At 51.8% G+C, this 15,015-nt stretch overlaps 3 protein-coding genes across 3 annotated transcripts; 1 reads left to right on the forward strand and 2 right to left on the reverse strand.

Annotated features, from left to right (window-relative positions):
- Window positions 1-6,745: 6,745 nt before the first annotated feature.
- ColSpa_12784 (tryptophan--tRNA ligase, cytoplasmic) lies at window positions 6,746-8,021 on the forward strand (the record flags this gene model as incomplete). The annotated part of the gene is made up of 2 exons (XM_049278996.1): window positions 6,746-7,201; window positions 7,257-8,021. 2 exons carry the CDS (start codon window positions 6,746-6,748, stop codon window positions 8,019-8,021), a joined length of 1,221 nt encoding a protein of 406 aa, XP_049134953.1.
- Window positions 8,022-10,050: 2,029 nt separating this feature from the next.
- On the reverse strand, window positions 10,051-10,788 carry ColSpa_12785 (uncharacterized protein; the record flags this gene model as incomplete). Its single annotated transcript, XM_049278997.1, has 2 exons — window positions 10,051-10,679; window positions 10,770-10,788. The coding sequence occupies 2 exons, from the start codon at window positions 10,786-10,788 to the stop codon at window positions 10,051-10,053; spliced, it is 648 nt and encodes a 215-aa protein (XP_049134954.1).
- Window positions 10,789-11,046: 258 nt separating this feature from the next.
- On the reverse strand, window positions 11,047-11,586 carry ColSpa_12786 (rRNA 2'-O-methyltransferase fibrillarin; the record flags this gene model as incomplete). Its single annotated transcript, XM_049278998.1, has 2 exons — window positions 11,047-11,379; window positions 11,461-11,586. The coding sequence occupies 2 exons, from the start codon at window positions 11,584-11,586 to the stop codon at window positions 11,047-11,049; spliced, it is 459 nt and encodes a 152-aa protein (XP_049134955.1).
- Between the last annotated feature and the right edge of the window lie 3,429 nt (window positions 11,587-15,015).

The following is a 15,015-nucleotide window of genomic DNA, read 5'->3' on the forward strand; positions in this document are numbered from 1 at the left end:
ACTGACGCCATGCGAGGATCTCCGTTTATCAGCAAGAGGATCCACAAACATCCGCAGATCTTGAACCCTTAAGTAAAACTTCGAAAACAATCTCGAACCTGTCTATACGCAAGGGCTCACAAATCGGCATATCGACACCCGTGATTTCGACACCAGATTCCCTCTAAGCGTAGGCTTGCTTGCCATAACGCAGTAACTAGGGAAAGAAGAGGGAGAGTGCAACAAACAAGCATTGGTACTGAGAGTGTTTGTGAGAGTGGTGGCGCACCGTTATGGGCCATGATCACGGACTGTTTGTCAATGAGCGCTACCTAAGGCTATATACATGTGGGTCTCTATGCGATGGGAACGGACGCCCCTGTACGTCCCAGTGTCGGCCTGGGTGTGCACCATTGCAATTCTCCTCCTGGGTTTTCGATATTCCCAACGTTGGACGAGCCTGCCTGGTCAGAAAGAATCTGGCAGCCACAACCGACTTGGCTGTGTGCTATCTTGAGGATCAGGGCGACAAGCTACTGTACCACATTACCGTCTCCGTTGCAATTCTGGAGGACGAATCTTCGGTACGAATAGGGCGACTTGGCTCATACGAGATAGTCGGTGAGGAATGGTCCGGTTGGGTAACGAACCACGAATACTGCCCACAACCAATGTCCCAAGACCCGTTTTTAGCCATCGCGTTGCTCTCACCGCCCGCATGACCACCTTTTGATAAATGTCAATCATAACATGAGGGGAAAAGATCATATCTTCCGTGGGCTTACAGTGACTCTGAGCTATTTCCTGGTACGTCCTCGAGCAGCTCTTGGAACATGAACCAGAGACAAAACCCTTGTGTGGCGTCCATTTGAGGTCCACTTCGTAGTCTTTGTAGGTATTCGGAGTGACCGGCGGGCTGCGTTCCTCCATTGCTGGCTGCTGTCTGTTGCCGTTGATATCCACCTTCCAACTCAAAGCATTTGCTTCGTCCCGTTCTTGCTGGTTACAGAATTCAGATACAACATTGTAGTCCCGACCGTAAAACACGTCCCATTGAAGACCACTCGGATGTAACAAGTCACAGTCTAGTTGACCAAGCACAGTGTGAACCATCAAGAGAGTGTTGACAACCAACGCGGTGAAGACAGGGTTCCGAAAAGTTGTCATTTTCGCTGAAGATAATGATTATCAAGGTGAGAGCGACGTACGATCCAGACGAGGAGATGTTTACATATATACTGTATAGTAGTAGCCAACGAAGACGCTTTTATCTATCCTGTGTGCTTAAACGGCAAGAATGTCTTTTACACTTTCGGGCCTAAACTTGCTTCATACTCATCATTGTGTGGTGCCACGGTCAGATGCTCGATCTCAGGGTCTCCGCTAGTAATGGAGCGCTCATCTCGATACTCAGAACAGCTAGCCGTGCCAGTAATTAGTCGTTAACCTAGGAAGCGATCATGTGTAAGCCAGTTCCGGCGTTGCCTTAACCAGCCAGCGCAACATCTGGCTACGGTCGAACCCCACGTCTGACTTCGAATAGATGTCCCCGGATCAACTGCGATGTGAAGCCGTTTTCTGTTCTCTTAGAAGCCCTGTTTTTAATTCTGTGTGGAGCTGAAGAGACGACACCGCGACGAAGAGACCGTCCAGAGAAACTTATGTCAACCGAAACACATAGCTTGAGCATCATGTGGGCTGTTCTTGGGTGTTACGCCTGGGCTGGTTCTAGAGGCAAAGTTACTGGCGGCCGCTTGCCAGCCATTCTGGCAGCAAATAGAGGTAAAATGAGCGCATCAGCGTTAGGGAACGCGATGTTGTTCAAAGTTCAAAATCGAATCTCAATGGGCCATGAGTTGGTGTTACTGTAGCGAGGCACCGTTCGTCTTACGAATGCGTTGTGATAAGCCTAGTATTGGGCGGCCTTTGTGACTCTTTGGCCCGAGTTTGTCTAGGAGCGGGGTTGGCTGTGCTGCAATTACCCCGCGATTTGTGGCTGTGAGTCTGTGGCTGTGCACTCTTCACATCGCCATGCCCTTCCCCAGATCTGCCCTTTCGAACTGCTGCTTCTTCGCCCCTTGGCCTGCTTTTGATATTGCTTGTTGTGCCCTTTCGATTCCTGTATATATATTTTTTTTACTGATCTTTCGATCTTCTTACTTACTCCCCGTGCCATCGCTCTCGACGAGGTTAGCGGTGCCATATTGACCGTGCTCGGTCAGTCAGACAGAGCATTTTCGGGATCTCTCTTAGTCATCCACATGACACGTACTCCGTACAGGTATTCTTGCCGCCATCGCCGCCGCCGCCCGCGGCCCCGGCCCCGGCTTGGGTTTGACGACGGAACTGCGGAGCGAGAGTCTGGAAAAAGCGGACCTGTTGCCGCATCGGATCGCGAAACCCGGACTTGACTACTGTCGGGCTAGCCATCAACCCCAAGGTGCCTTGCATACCTGCGTCAGGCTGCGGTTTTCGCCTACGGTCGTCGTCCCAATCGTCCCGAGGCGGTCCTAGTGCTGCGATCTCGACTGTACAAACCTGCCTCGCGAGCCAAAGCTGTTTCGACACGCACACGTTCGAAAAACCGACGTTGGCGCGTGCATTCTATCTGCATGCGCTTGAACGTCGATCGCTCTCGCTCTTCATTTTCGCATAACGCTTCGCTACTCGGGGCCTCCTCCGCATCCATTGCGAGCCAATCAGACACGGCCGGCCCGTTGTCTGTTGAACTGGGCGGCTTGAGCTCAGGCCAGCCAAAGTCACTGTCTGTGCTCGTTTGACACTCGATCTCCTCGTCGCCTATCCTTTCCTGACAGAAAGACCCCTGTCAGCTCCGCAGCCCGCTGATTCGTCCAGACCTTTCCTTATTTGTCGCGTTGCATGCTGCAAGGGTCATAATATTCGTCTCTGGGGAACTGGCAGCTTCGGCGTCGTCGAAGTTGTTGGTGTCGTCGATCAGACTGTATACAGAATTTGCGAGGCTTTCGCGCAAGCCTCCTGTGGTTGCGTTTCTTTCGAGATGGTTCGACTCGTGCTGATCTTCTCCCGAGGCCGGTTGCGGATCCGTATCGGCGTCTTCCCTTGTGTCTTCCCCTGCGTCACCTGTGTGCTCTGCATCAAGCCCGTCATCCGCACCAGTCGGCAGCTCCTGGCTTTTTGATATCGCTCATCTCGAAGGTGATTTCGTCTCCAATCGGCCTACCCTCTCTCCACCAGTGAAAGGGGGGGTGGCGGCGGGCTGGGTAGACCGACTGCAACGTCGACGGTTGATGGGCTGCCGGCCGAAGTACAAATCCAGTAGCTGATCTGCGTCGTAGTCTCTCCTATGCGAAAGCAATCCTTTCCTCCGACCCAGTTGGCTTACAAACTGGTTGACTTTCGGGACGCTCTGACCCTCCGGGACATGGATGGCTCCGTCAAGCTGTCCGTAGGTGAAGGGCACAGCGCCAAAAAGTGCCGAAACCACTCCACTCGGAAGCGGAGGGGCATGAGACATCACCGGGGTCGCAAAAAGGGCTCGGTCGGCGTGATGGGGATGCTGGGACATGACGGAGTGGATTTTGAAGCGCAGCAAAGTGATGGTGTGGGACCGCATGAGTTGCAGCCTTGACTGACTGGGCCGATGTCGTTGTGGATTCTGCGGTCTATTACTTACGTAGTGCGTGGTCTAGAACGAAAGGTGGAAGCCATCGACCAATTTTGATGCTCGGCGCCGGCTGCACATTGTGATGTGTCTGACTTAGCCAACATTTATCTGGAAATTCGCTCTGGCCAGGATATCCTGGCAGACTAAAATTGCCCTCCGCCAGGCAAGTGGAGCAAACGCTCATCCGACGAAGTTGGCCGACAAGGATCTTCATCGTTTTCACCTCACGTGTCATGTCGACTGCACTCATTTACTCGAGTGCTGTATCGAGTGCCTCTTTTGGAGACTCCAAGTCCCGACATTCTTTGAACGTAAAGTAGTGCTAGGAGTGTGGAGCAGAGCGGGATCCCTTGCTGCTGGCCACCGCCTCTGTAGTAGATCATACCGGTAACTACTGATCTCGATATACGGGTTGGGAACTTCATTTTAGTTGTAAAAGATTGCTGAAACTGTCTGTCCTACTGAAAGCCCGCGTTCCGAGGCAACACCAACTTTCATGGTTGGCTCTCTCCTGCCTGATTTGTCTCATCCCTAGCCTGTTTCAAAAACGGGATCAGCAACGTAGCTCCCGTACCGTAGAGTTCCTCCTGGTTGTTGGGCTGTTGCGAAGTCGGTCTCGATGGCAGGATAATGTAACGAGCAACAATGCTCAAGTGCTTGGTCCTCAGCCCAGTCAAGCTTCTTGTAGCTTGCCTGTATGCTCCCCAAAGTTCCTGGTGGTGGTCGTTCCCTTTGGACAAGGCAACGAGGTCGCGGAGATTGGGGAGGTCGGAGAAAAGGCTAAGAAATTGACGATGAGACCCAGGCATGTACTCTCTCATTTCTCGAAAGAAACATTTGGAAGCTTCATCGCGAAAGTCTTGGGAGGCTTTGGTTTGGATTGGGACATGCTGCACCCCCAGGACGATATCAAGAAAGTGAAAAAGGGAGCTTTGCCCGTTGCTCCCACCCTTGAGCTGCCTCCAGCTTCCTTTTCCAGAACCCTCGTCGTAGAAGATCCCATTGGAGAACCCTGCTGATTCTTGGCCGCCCTGTAGGAAAGGTCGGATTTTGTGGAAAAACACATCAGGATTACAGTTTTCGTGTAATCTTCCCAAGATATTGCCAAGATTGTCAATTTCAGCCGCGAGACTGTGCAAAAGTGCCATTGCAGCTGTGTAGTCCCTCTGCAGCATGTGCGAAAGAGCTGAAGTAGCAACAGAGATGATGCGGCCCCCTTGTGCTTCCATGGCCACTGAAACCAGATAAAACCAAGCCTCATCGTCTGTGCCGGTAAACGTATGCTCTACTGTGAGACCTTCGAGCTGGACCTTGTCGGTTTTGCTACTTCTGCAGTTCCACAAGGTCAAAGCAGCATAAGTGGCAACTGGAGGTACTTCCAGAAAGTCGGATATTTCGAGTAGTGGGAGAGTGATGGTTGGAGGCAAGACCTAAACTAAAATCAGCTTTTGAGTCTTCGCAGCGACGACGAACGAACCTCCGCGGGCGGATTCGAAGCCCATATGTAGCCATGGGCTAAGAAACACAAGATGACATAGGCGCGTCTCCATTCTGCCTTGCCGTGTAACCCCTTCGTACCGAGAGTTGGAAGTTCATTGACTCTAGTCTGAATCTCTGATGACTTATTCAAGCGTGGTAATTGAGAAATTAACTGCTCCCAAGGTTGATATATCGGGTCGGAAAGTTGTTTGCACGGTAGGTCAGGAGGCAAAAACCCGTGTTGCTGAAACGGAAAGCTTAATGGGGAGATTTCCGATAAAGCTTGGAGAGATGACATTGTTTAGACTTTGTGGTACTGTAACTTGGTGCATCACGGGTAACCTGTGATACTAGAGAGCGGATCGAAGACAGGAAACGTCTCGGTTCACGACAATGTAATGGTATAAAAGATCATCCTAAAACTTTGTGTATGTGCGTGGCATGTCGTTCATTTATGAGGGTTCTACCCCCATTGGTCACTTTATGAATAGCCTGACTCCAAGAAAGACGATTGTGTCATTTGGAATGTGCATCGGGCACTAATCATCAGCATGGAGTCGCTTTGGACTCTTTGGTTTAGCGTCGTGCCAGGAAACACCACGAGTCATAGCAAAGTTGACCACTTCCTGTGTGGCGACGCGCCACTGGCAAACTGTACTGTCGATACCGAAATCAGCCTCAGAGACAAAATTAGAGCCGCATGCTAATGGAGTGCGTGGAGAGACAGATGTGGCACCTTGGTTGCATGCTGATGACCGATGCTGTGAAAGCAGGAACTTGCTCTTTGCACTAAGTTGCTGGGTCGGACAAACACCTTCTCAAAGCGCCAATCGTGGCTTTTGTTATGGGCCCGCCCCTTCAGCTGTTTGCTCAATTTCCACCTGTGTCGTCTTGTGGCTTGTCGTCGCGAGGATCCACAAACATCCGTAGACCTGAACCACTCAAAGCAAAAGCCCGGAAACCGATCCCAAATTCAACTGTAACGCACTTTTCTTTCCTCTTCATCCCGCTATGTACCATTGTACAGTACCGTGCCTCCATCTGACCCTACGGGTCGCCATGATTCATTCGGAGCCCTAAAGTTGCTCCCCAGAATTTGAATCTAGAGAATGAAGCTTGATCAAACTGCCGAATGTGGCTATGCCCGGACACACGGGTCTGCCCTGTATGAGTTGATGCGCATCGTATTCGGTAGCCACCTCATCCACTGGCAATGAGCGTCATATCAAGACATTCTTCGCAATTTCTGGCCGAGATCGTTGGGCCATAATGCCAAAGAGACGCCTTTGACAGCTTGATTACTTTTATCTCTACTGTAATACATGCGGAGTGGGCTGTGTAGGATTTGATACTGTACTGCTTTCTTCGTACGAGCTACGGCCTATCCCTCGATTGGGTTCAAGGAATTGTGATGATGCTCATACTGACAGTTGACGTGACAACTACTGGAAAGTTTTTCAAGTCTGCTGCGGAAGTTACAGTGCAACACAGCGTCATGCAACACATTCAATCCGGCTAGTTTACACAAACGGATAAAAAAATTTGTTCACCTTCTGAACTGCAACGTGCTGCTGCTCCCGAGGGGCTACGCGCGCAAAAATACGAGTGCTTTGCTGCACCCTAGCGGCCTGTTGGTACTTTATGGTGTCGGTGAGGGCAACAACGGCAATCGCTAACAACAACTACCGCAGATATGTCGGCACTATCCAAGCGTTATGGAGTTTATGGGGGCAATACGTACCAGAAAGCTTTATGGCATTTCTGTCAGAGCTCGAGACCACTTTCATCAGAGAAGCCAGCAACTCGAACTTTTGGGAAGAGTACCGAAATCATTACGACTACATTAGCCGGCCGGGCCGTCTTCATCTGGCTGGGCGATTAACGGCATACGCCAACGGCGCAAAAATATGGTTTGCACGAGAGGACCTGAACCATACTGGATCGTCCAAAATTGTCAACGCCTTGGGCCAAATCCTCCTCGCTAGGCGGATGGGGAAGAGAAAAATTGTGACAGAGACGGGATCAGGTGAAAATGGCGTTGCCGCAGCCGCTCTATGTGCGAAGTTCGGCCTGGAATGCATTGTCCATGTTGGAGCAGTGAGTATTCTCAAAACAATCCTTGACTTGACGCTCTATTGATCAATATTTTCAGAAAGACGTATCACGACAATCGACAAATGTGAGGACGATGATGACATTGGGGGCTGAGCTTGTTATTAGCAAGACAGGAAGCCAGACTCTCCGGGACGCGATGAACGAGGCCATGCGTGCTTGTGTCGTGGATGATACATCATTCTATTTAGCCAGTACACCAGTGGGACCTTATCCAATTCCTCTTATCGTCCGAACATTTCAGTCGCTTATTGGTGCGGAAACAAAAAGGCAAGCCTTAGAGAAGATAGGGCGGCTACCCGACGCGGTTGTCACCTGTGTCGGCACTGGTGTAGATGCCGTTGGACTTTTCCCTCCGTTCCTGGAGGATACTAGAGTCAGGCTGGTAGGCGTTGAAGCTGGAGGATGTGGTGTTCACACCTCCTTACACAGTGCTGCGTTATCAAGAGGGAGAGGGGGTGTCTTCCAGGGCGCTATGACATATGTGTTGCAGGACGATCATGGCCAAGTCAGACACAGCCATTCTATTGCTGCCGGCCTGGATCACCCTGCCGTCGGCCCTGAACTGAGTTTTTGGAAGGATTCTGGGCGCCTTGAAGTTCTTTCAGTAACAGATGAGGAAGCTTTGAGTGCCTTCCGGCTAACATGTCAACTTGAAGGTATCCTTCCATCGCTGGAGTCCGCACATGCCATCCATGGTGCTGTTGAAGCGGCGAGGTCAATGGGAAATAGTGATAATATAATTGTTTGCGTCAGTGGAAGTGGTGAAAAGGACATTAACACAGTTAGCGGTACAATTGTCTAGAATTATACTTAACGACTCACGTATGGTGGCCGTAGTCGAGTGTTCTTTGATCCATACAAGTTGAACGTCAAGATATTTAATGACCATGTATGAAGTGCAGTACGTATGTTGAGTTGGTGACATAGCTGGCTGGCTAAGTCCAAAGTTCAGCCACTTTGACAATACCGCCTTCCACCTGACAAGTCACGATAGATCTTCATGTTTTGGTTGCATTACTTCATGCCATGCAGTACAGTACACCCCGCAGGGCATTAATGAATAATGCACCGGCCTTTGCCCCTCTGTCTTTGAATCTTTGAAAGCAAAGAAACATATACAATCCGCCAAAGCACTATAGTATTGGCAAGCATCCAGCTCTGCTAGTAACTATGTCTCGGTGGAACACAGAGGCAATCACCAGCAGAAGAATGGTATATCGAACCCTTTTTCCCCCTGTGTTTCAAGCCAACAGTCTAGATGTAAGCTATGCTCCCCGCAAGGCTTCCATGTTGAGCTTTGTGGTCTTCACATCTTCCTTTGACTCGTGCAAATCGCGGCCTGAGTAACCACAGTACACTGTAAGCGGAACGTCATTATGTAGAATCCCATCTACGTGCTTCGGAGTCGATCGCCAACACCAGTATCCGACAAGAGCTCGTCAAGAGTTGCGAGAAAAAGTTCTTCGTGCGATGATAATGTTTAATGTATGCGTTACTATGCAAATCGCCTGCGAGAAAATAATGTTAACGCGACTCTGACAATTTACGGAATTCATGCTCAACATAATGCCGGTTCATAGAGTTGTTTGTCAAACTGTCCAATATAGAGCCTGTTTCGCCATTTTCTTGCCCTTTCGTAAATTATGACTCATATCCACCTGTGCTGGATGATTGCGTTAACAGATGCTCATTGTGTTTTAGTCGTAGTAAATGCATATACTCCGCCACAGACCACCCAGCAGCATCAGGTAATGCGGATGACAATGCTTGCCGGCAGTTATAGTGAAACCGAAGCCATAAAAAGCTCGTTCCTTGTAAACTGGCTTCTTCCTACTCGCCCAGGGCGTGGAAGCTTCTTAGCCTACCACGACCACTTGAACCACCCAGGACTACATCAATGTCTTTGCGGCAAGGGCAAGTCAGGTACCCTTGCGATATTCTGCCGTAGGACCTGTGCTGAGCAGGACCCCTGGCCGCTGACTGACTTCGAAAGCCAATCCGGGACCAGCTTCTCCCTCCTTGGAAAGAGGCCCTTCAGTAATGGCATGCTTTAATTCAAGGCCATTTTGTCTTCCAGAGGTTTGAGGAGATCACAGGCTGATCGGACAACGAGGACTGAGGCGAAGCAAAGGCGGTGTGGTATTTGCGGTAATCCTAGCTGATCATAGCTCATGCACCTGTCAGATAGACATAAAAATGTTATACGAGGATCTCGCTGGTTGATTTTGGCGAATCTAGGGCGTTACGGGTGAGTCACTCTCTTGGAAAGGTCGCATGGTCGCGGTTTGGTGGTGCATGCTTGTCTGTGACGCACGCTTATTGCAGACATTAGGCTTTAAGGTATAATAAGGAGATGAGACCCTCACTCGTCGTGATCAATAACTCAACGTAAACGATATCTATCCCATATACAGTTTAAGGAAGTGGGAGAATCGAACGATTAATAGTTGCCCTTTGTGGCCGGGAACATGAAGCCCGAGAGTAGGTCGGCATGCCGTTGGGCAGGGTGCCGATACCTAAGGGAAATGGCTACGGGAGTGGCTGAGCGTTGGTGACAGAGTTCCTTTTACCGTCGAGAGGATTACCACGGCGGTTCCCACGGTTGCACCTACGGCTCAGCGGCCAGGGTCATCGTGACATGCATCGCGTCTGCGACGGGTAGAGCGAGGACCGTCGTTGCCGCTCTTTGCCCTCTGCATGCGGCGGCTGATGGCCTTTGGGGACACACCGGCGTCATTTTCGACGTCGGGCGCCTCGACGACCAGACCAGGCACAACGGGTCTAGAGTTGTTGCTGCAGTCGCTAGCATCACACGGACCAAAGCCTCCACCCTATCTGAGCTGCATGCTATTGCTCAGAAGGGTTCGGCTAAGACCTTTGATGTGGCCGGCGGGAAGAGATCGGTCGAATTCGACCCGCTTGTCGTTTGAGCCGTAACGAGAGCCGTTGCTGCGGCTGCCATCGCGGCTCGGCGCCAGAATACGCTGACGATGCTTGCTGCCTCGACGTTTGCGTCTACTATCACTGGGCCATCCGGATCGAGTGGGACCCTGGTGTCGGCTCGGGGACCGCGCGCGGTTGTCGTACCCATGCTGGTTGAGGCTACCGTTGGGCTGAGCGGAGCCGCCATGTCTCTGTCCCGAAATGTAGTAATTCGGCGCCGCAGCGATGGCTGGAGCAGGCGGAATCGAAAGGCTGGAGGCGGTGGGGGCAGTAGATACCACGGGAGCAGCACCGTTATGGCTGCCGCTGACGGACGTGAGCATGACAGCAAACCTGTCGGCGGTAGTGCCCTGACTGGGGGCTATCCGAAACATCGCCATCTGCTGAGCGGTGTTAGGAGAGACACCGGCGACCTGACGAGGCAGCTGGGGTATCCGAGGCTGGTCTGAAAACTGTATCCTTGTAGGCAGGCCCTGGAACTGGGCCAGTGGCAGAGGAAACCGGGCCGGATTTGGGCCTAAACGGTCAAATCAGTTAGAATGAGACGGAATTTGAAGTTGGCGAGCAAAGAGATGGAAACTAATACTCGACCAAAGAGATAACATACTTGGAACGGGGGCAGGCATAGCCTCCAGCTTGCTCTGGAATGACTTTATCATCTCGTTAGGGAACGTCGAGGCCTTGCGCCAAATTCCAATCAACTTATGCAACTTGTCCTACGGAAGGCAGAGCAGTATCAGTAAGCGTTTCGCTAAGTTCAGTTGTACATCAAGAACAGACAAGTGCCGACGTGTGTGAGTGTGCCACAATCTCTTACTCCCATTGTTGCCTCCCAAGTATGAGAGAATGTTGAGAGGGGTGAAAGCCTGCCAGGTAGTATGCAATCAACTTAACGTCGATACCGCTGTAAACAGCGCGGGGTAGGAAATGGCGACGGGGGACACCCTCATATCGTAGAACTTGCTACACACCTTGTGGCCGTCGGGCAAAGCTCGAAGTAAGTCATCGATGAAGTTAGGCATCAGCACCGTCAGTCGATGCACGCCAGCACCGCAAGTGCCATCTGCGGCATTCTCGTCGCAGACTTGCTGACGGCTTCTAGCCTGCACAAGCCACTTGCGGACCACTGAGTCTACAACATATAGAAAGCCGAGCTTATAAGGAGGAGTTGCCATCATGAAGTAGGTGAACAGCTTCTGGACGAGGGCCGACTCATACTGCAGAAGGGAAAAAACAAAGGTTAGCCAAATTTACCAGGTGATTCAAGATGCGACGGCGTGTCGAATATCGTATCGTACCTGAACGTTTTCAACACAGATGCTGGTCATGGCAGCAATGCGAGTGCCTGTAATGCCAGGAGCCCTATGGTCTGGGATGGCCTTGAGGGCGGCTTCTAGGGCCAAGACAGGGGGGGCGGAAACCATCCTGCCGGTTGAAGCGCAGGAATAGCGATGGCGATCGTGGTGTGGTTTTCTTCAGAGGTTGTCTCGTTACGAAGTACGGATGGGAGGAGAAGGTAAGGTGGGATGCAGGTGAGCAGCAGCCAGAACAGAAGCAGCACTTGGAGCGTTGCGACCTGCGGGGGGAGGGGGAAGGGGGGTGTGGTTAACTGGTGGCATGGGAAGAAGATACGTGAAGTCCAGAAGGTGGTAGGAGATAATACAGGGAAGTTGCCGCGCTCTTTCTCATGGGGAAAAAGGACAGGTATGGGCCCGGTCGCTCCTCCCCTCGATGGACAGCTTTTGCGATGGAGATTTTCCTTTGTTTTGGTTCTACGGCCCCCATGCCCAATTCTCGCAAAACAGCACCCTAGGGGTACGTATAGAAGTCTAGACCGGGTCTGCGGGCTTGAATGACTCCCTACCTGTACTGACGGGGCGCGTGACGCCTTTTAACGAGTCGTCCCCCAATGCAAATGGCAGGAGCTGTCGCCAGGATTACTCTTGTGGCCTCACCCACGGTTGGACTTGTGCGTTCCTTCTAGGAGAAACGGAATCCTCTTCAACGCACGATGGCAGTCTCGCTGGGAATCGTTTATCCTAAATTTGGTGCGGATGGTGACGCATGCTCGTGCAGGACGTTTGTCAGATTTCTACTGAGCCGAGATGAGAAAAGAAAAAAGGAAGATTACAGAAGTGGAAACGGGATGGGAATGTCAGTGAGTACCGCTTTTGTTTCGGGGCAATGTCAAAACGGCGAACGTCTTTGTCATCAGGATTGCAGTGGTGTTGACGCCTGAGGCAAGTTTCATTCCCCGGTTTTGATGACTGTCCGTCTTTCCGCCTTTTGAAGCGAGATGATGGGTCGGTGACGGATCGGACAAGACCGCTGGGGACTGCTTGGTAACGGGCTGGCAGAAGGAATGCCCGTCCGCCGACCCAGGGCAGGCAGTGTTAGAAGAGCTTCCTAGGGTGTCGTAACCACTGTGCTGCCGAGGTACCCCGCAGCCTGCAACAAGCCGTCCCAAGCGCAAGGGCACACCTTTACTTTCAGAAGCCCCTATTCTCTAAGGATCAGAAACCGCCGGTTCCTTCGTCTAGGGTCGTCCGGATTCGTACACTGAAACGACCTTCTGCTACGACCTGTCTCCATTCTTTCTCAGGTTGAACTGGCCTTACACCATGGCCTACCATTGGGCATTCTGCTGATAGATCCTCACAGTACAAGGCAGCTGCCTGAGCAGCGGCTAAGCCGCGCCCGCATCTGTTTTGTCACGCGCCCTTGGCGCATTGCTGTGCGCTGCACGTTGGTAGTGCACGTCCTTGCCAGCCAGCTCGTAGCCGCTGGCGTTTTTACGAAGCAGGCCAAGCGCGCTTACGGAATCCCACGGCGAAGAAGATGTCTTGTGATACGAACAGTATGAGAGATTCGAGGTTCTCGAGAGGGCCAGTTCTATTCCATTCGCGGAAACCAACATTGGCGCTTCACACGACGTCTGAGGTACTGGCCGGGCCAATCGTTGGACCAGCTTGGATGATTGCTGTTTCTCGGCGAGGCGCTGCTTATCTTCCAGCCGCCAGGGGCACAACGCGGTTGCTTTACCCCTTTCATGGCTTAGCGCCTCCACTACTGGCCATCCACTCTAACGGGCAAACGCGGAAGAGCCGTGTCGCGTACTTTTTCGAAGCGCTACAACTGACCTTGCTTGCTTTGAATGTACCGAACCGTGCTCAACCCTCGTCCAAGACTGCGGGTGACGCCAAACTTGCAAGTCTGTTCACGCAGTGTGCCAAAGCCAAGTCCCAGAAGTCAAGCAGACTGGTTGCATATTTCCTTGTAACGCGACACGCCAATCAACACCGGAATCGCCTGCGGTGCTCACACGTGCAGTGTCACACCATATCCGGTCGACCTTGCCTGCGATTGTACCGTGGCGTCGATGCGGGCCCCTTTCGACAGTTCCAGTCCCGTTGACCGTCAGAGCCTTGTTGGCGAGACCCTTTTCCTCCTCATCTCACTCCCAGACCACCCTACAGCATGCTGCGGAGCCTGCCTTTATTGTTGTTGGGGGCATATCCGTGGTGCGTCAACTGGGCGACAAAGCCACTCGACTCCGCATCAATCCCTCTTTGATGGCGGGTTTTACTCGGGCGATTGGCTATCACGGCACCCGGTTGGAGCGGCATCACCGCTGCCTGTTCTGCTAACCACAGATGCAACATCCAAGAGTGACTACGGGGTTCAGTGGCGGCACAACAAGCGCGGGCGGGCCGAGGCAAAGCTACTGTAGTGAGTGGATGTCCTGGTCTCCTCCATGCGGAGGCGTTCACCGCTCCCGGTTGGCCGAATGCCCCGCTTTTCTGAATATCCATAGAGGACCGCCAGTGTTTAAATCTTCTGTGGCTGTCCTCAGCGTCTTTTGCCTCGGCCCTGCCGTCGTAACCCTAAGTTAAGGCAGACATTCTAGCGCAGGTACGACCGTTTCGGAACGCTGCGATCACTAGGAATGGCCATTTTGACGTAGTAGAGGCGGATCGCAATGGTGAGCTGCAGACATGCTAACTTTCCTAGACTTTGGGGGATGGATTGACTGACCCTAGCTAGACACCAACAACCATGCAATCACCCTCCGGAGGGATCTTCATAACAAGACTATCGGGAGAAAAGACACAAGAAAGAGCAGAAATACTGTCCGAACTGCACGACGCACTGCCGACAAGCAAGTTGCAAGCCTACTTCGCAGATTTGAAAAGCCGTCCCCCTTCCTGGGACATAGAGACTTTCATCGAGGGGGCGATGGTTCTGTCCGATTTGATTGGCCATAAAAGAGCGGCATACTACGACAATCCGTTGAAAGGACCGCATAGCCTCAATTCTTTCACACAATCGTGGAACAAGATGCATTCTCAACACCCTATCACTATGTGGGATCAAGATATCAGACGGCAATGCCCTCCCACCTGGTTCAACGGACTAATTGACGATAACTGGGTATTGTCCTACCGCGGAGAAGCGCCGTTGAGTCAAGGCCTCAACGAACTGCTCCAAGGGCCTACCACACTCGACTGCGGCATGTGGTGTCAATTTCTATTATGGATGTCACTACGTTACCTTATTGGGGATGAGTTGTTTGACTCTTGGATTCCACTAAACAATGGACGCTTCGCGCTGACACAAATGTGGGGCGATCCCATGAATGATAATGGAACAATCGGAAGCTTGCTTTACTCATTCTACGATGAACACGGACAGGATTCGCAAGCACGCATTCAGACGAGAACTGTGTCGAATCACCCAACATATAGTATGAAACACCCGGGAGGCATGGGAAGCTTGCAAAATGTGACCCAGGTTGATGGACGCAATCTTGTTTTCGATCCAAGCGCACCTGAAAACGTGTTATCGGAAACGGA

This window comes from Colletotrichum spaethianum, assembly GCF_022836535.1.
Source record: "Colletotrichum spaethianum MAFF 239500 DNA, contig73, whole genome shotgun sequence".
In the NCBI taxonomy this organism is placed as follows: Eukaryota; Fungi; Ascomycota; class Sordariomycetes; order Glomerellales; family Glomerellaceae; genus Colletotrichum; species Colletotrichum spaethianum.